This window comes from Coffea arabica, chromosome 5e (genome assembly GCF_036785885.1).
Source record: "Coffea arabica cultivar ET-39 chromosome 5e, Coffea Arabica ET-39 HiFi, whole genome shotgun sequence".
Taxonomy (NCBI): Eukaryota; Viridiplantae; Streptophyta; class Magnoliopsida; order Gentianales; family Rubiaceae; genus Coffea; species Coffea arabica.
The window spans coordinates 6186441-6190365 of NC_092318.1; the positions used below are offsets into that span (position 1 = coordinate 6186441).

General features: G+C 34.4%; 1 protein-coding gene across 1 annotated transcript; it reads right to left on the minus strand.

Annotated features, from left to right (window-relative positions):
* Window positions 1-1514: 1514 nt before the first annotated feature.
* LOC140006199 (uncharacterized) lies at window positions 1515-3536 on the minus strand. The gene is made up of 7 exons (XM_072048115.1): window positions 3404-3536; window positions 3207-3302; window positions 2825-3129; window positions 2660-2743; window positions 2423-2554; window positions 2214-2268; window positions 1515-1949 (listed from the first exon to the last, which is right to left on the minus strand). The coding sequence occupies exons 3-6, from the start codon at window positions 2963-2965 to the stop codon at window positions 2224-2226; spliced, it is 402 nt and encodes a 133-aa protein (XP_071904216.1). The 5' UTR covers window positions 2966-3129; window positions 3207-3302; window positions 3404-3536; the 3' UTR covers window positions 1515-1949; window positions 2214-2223.
* Between the last annotated feature and the right edge of the window lie 389 nt (window positions 3537-3925).

Sequence of the window (3925 nt, forward strand, 5' to 3'; positions counted from 1 at the left end):
GAAAAACATTGACCCAACAAGTACCCTAACACATGAACCTTAATATTATCTCAACTTGACGTGAAAGATTAATTGAAAGAACCTTGGTATAAGATAGAAGATGCCACGATCAAGTGCGATTCTTGATTGTTAAGTCCAGTTGAAGATACCGAGACACACTTGAGATCCTTTCAAGAATAGTTCACAAGAAACCAAGAGAAAGCTCTCAAATTTTATTCATCAAAATATGCTTTCGATTATGACTAAGAGTATGACCTATTTATAGGCTAGAAAACCTAACTAACCCAAATCCAAATTGGACTAGGATCTACTTAACTTATCTATGACAAATCCTAATTAGACATGGATTACATCACTTATTCTAGATAATGACTAAACAAGAGGCCCAAAACTAAGAAAATTGCCTGGCTTATTGAAAATGACACAATTGCTAACAAAACTAACAATCAGCAAACTAAAACACATCAAAAACAGATAGAAAAACATAAAAAACACTCTAACTGGTCCGATGAAAATTGGCACGAGAGTTGAAGTAGAAGTTTGAGTCAGATCTCCACTGCAATGCCATCTGCAGGAGATTCATGGGATGGAGGGTCACGGATCGAATCGCAGATCTGACAATTTTACTTTGAATAACATTTTCTTCTTCACAAGGATGTTTGAACATTCATCCATACAACTTTACACACCCAAATGGATATTTTCGATGACCTTTTTCCAACTGAATCCAAAGTCCCATTGAACCCTCCATTTTGCGTGAGTTAATGCTTTTTGCACATTTAAAGGTTCACTTGAACAAATTACTGGAATTCTTGATGTGAATATAGATAACACTCGACCCCTTGGTGGCTACTCTTGACTTGAAAATGATGAGAATGTGAAGATATATAACACTCGAACCCTTGGTGGCAACTAGATTCACATCAGAGAAGAACCAACTTGTAACGAATCCATGGGTCTTGGTAATGGTGTTTGTTAGGGAGATTGCACCCAAAATACCATAAATCATATAATAGTGAATTAAATATACAATAAAATAATGTTTACTTGTATTTTATGAGTTTATCAACTATCTCGAAACGTAACCTTTGGTCATTCTAAAGAAAATAAAAATAAAAAGAAAGATAATCTCATGAATAATGCCAACTGAAAATCTATCTCAAACTTCAAAATGATCATCTCAACAATTAGTAACATTAACAATTGAAGAGTTTAAATCAAGAGACACTACAAGAAAACTGACTTTTCACGACGCCAGAATTGTGGCACAAATGCGACGGAATTAAATTGTGTCACAAAAGTAGCCGTTACAAAAGAAAATGACACAATTTTTCAATATGTCGCATGCATTTGCATCGCTCTTCGCGACGCCAATTTGAGCGTCACCACTCTACTTGCGGCACAAAAAATGCGCTACAAAATGTCCACAATGTCATGCGACAAAAACTTGCATCACAAAAAGGTCACCAATATAAAGACCAGAAATCAATTTTTTCATGGTACCATAATTATCATGCTCAAATATCCTAAAATCGAATATTATAACAAAATATAGTTCCACAATACACTAGAATAAAGTATCATACATTGTTTTAGTCAAATTCTACAAACTTTATCATTTAATATTGTTCACTCCAATTACAAGATGTTTCATTTATTCCAAAATGTGCTTGTCTTCAAAAGTACAACACTTCATCATACATCTCTCAAAAACATCTTCATATCTCCCAATCCGCGTGCTTCCAACGTACCATCCATTCCAATTTGAACCAAACTTTTTCACCTGTATGCATCCCCAGTGGTGCAATCATATCAACCACCCTCGGTGCCAGGAAAGAACACCATGCCTGCCGTCTCATCACTTATCACTACTATTACCAAAAGAGGGCATCAAAGGTTGAATAGCCAAAACCATGAAACCAACTCCACATTTAACATCAAGTCCAGGGCTGCAAAGTGTATTCTATTAGTCCCCTGCTCATATAACCCCAGCCCATTAAGCATGAAGAAAATGTTAATATAACAATAGATACTAAAACGGAATTTGTAATTCAACCTTTTCACAGACACTGAAAATTAAGACCACTTCTACTACATTATGTCCCATAAATAGCTGGCTAAATCTTAACAAAAACAGCTCGTCTTCCCAATCATACAAATACTCAATGGAAAACTTGACAGAATAGAGTTATTTCCAGAAACTTTTCCAGTACCTCAAGCAAGTCATTTGCAAGTAGTCCTGCTCCTTTTCTTCTTTGTATGGTGGTTCTGGTATAACAAAAGACTAGTCAATTAAATATCAACAAGGAGCTCATGCACAAATAGTCATCAACAAGGAAGTCATGCACAATTCAATATCAACAAGGAACTCAGCAAGATTGGTCTTCAATAGAAGGATCAACTCAAAGTACGCATATTATACCTCAAGAATATCAGCAATTGAAGAAACTTTTTTATTCATTTTACACTTGTTTATTGCAGCATCATTTGTTCCAACTTCCTTGTACATTTCAGCATCATTTGTTCCAACTTCCTTGTTCATTCTATCACCAACCTGTTACATTATCAACAAAGTGTGAAGAAAAGAAAATCAGGCCATAGCTGCTAATATTTCAGAGATTTTGAACACAAAATCGAATTGTATGAATTAATATACAACCTCTAATGAGTCCAAAATTTGAGATTGTTTTGCTGCATTCATTTCTCTTCTTTGGAGTGATGCCAAGTCACATGTGGATGCCCCCTGGAAGAACAAATATAACAGTAACTAAAGCAATAAAAAAATTAGAAAACTATAATATTTAACCCAATAGTTATCCCAAACCATTCTTGCTTCAAATTGAGCAATCAACTCCTCCTTAAAATCTGCCAATTTCGAATTCATTTCTTCTCGTAGTTCACCATGTATGATTTCCACTTTCTCATTCACTGCATCCTCAAATGCTTTCTTTTGTGCAGCATTCATGTTATCCGATATCCTATACACGTCTTTTGGAGCGCACCTACCCCATAAGTTCGAAGACAACTTGGTTTTTCAGGTCCAAGAATATTTTCATAGAGTATATCTTTCACAAAATTATCATCCTTGGATGTCTCTGGCAGTTTTTGTATTTCCTCATTCATAGTTGCCTAAATTGAAAAACAGACAGAAGAAAGAATTATTTATGAAGTAAAACCAATAAAAAGTGACTAAAAACTATTCTTACAATTGTTTGTGAAGTCAACTCATCCATTTGTTTTCCTTGTCTTGAATGAATAAAAACGTCCAGTTTCGAAGGCTCTTTTCCAGTTTTAATCCGAAGCTGCCAGATATTCAATGTACAGACTAAAGTGTTAATATTTCTAAATAGGACTATTTTTCAGAAAAAATTGCTAGAAACATAAGCATTAGAATTTAATATACCTCTTCCCTGAGGTTCACATGATCTTTTCGCCCTGTTCGATGTGGCATCTTTTATTTTTTTTCGATTCTTGCTATTAATCTTGCTTTGCTTCTAATTATGTACAAAACAGAAAAAGTTAGTTAACAACACATCAAAATCATAATAGCACTAGAATTTAATTCAAAAGCAAAAGAGATGTGACAATAAATACATGCCTTGACATTTTCTGAGCTCCAATAATCAACCAAAATAGGCCATTGATCCTCCTCAACTCTTGCAGGACAGTGTGCTAATAGCCATGGCCTGTGCCTCCTATAAGGAGTGAATTACATGCTCTTGACTTTTGTTTTCCAATTTCTCCACAATTTGCTGACTCTCATCATCTATACTTTCTTGCATGTATCATCAATATTTGTATTTCTCTATCAACAATTACAAAACAAAAGTTTAAACATTCACAAGCTACAAGATTGTATGAAATAAAAAGAAAAAAATGTTGCTAACTTTGATAGTGAGTCAAAATACCTTAATATCTTCCCAAA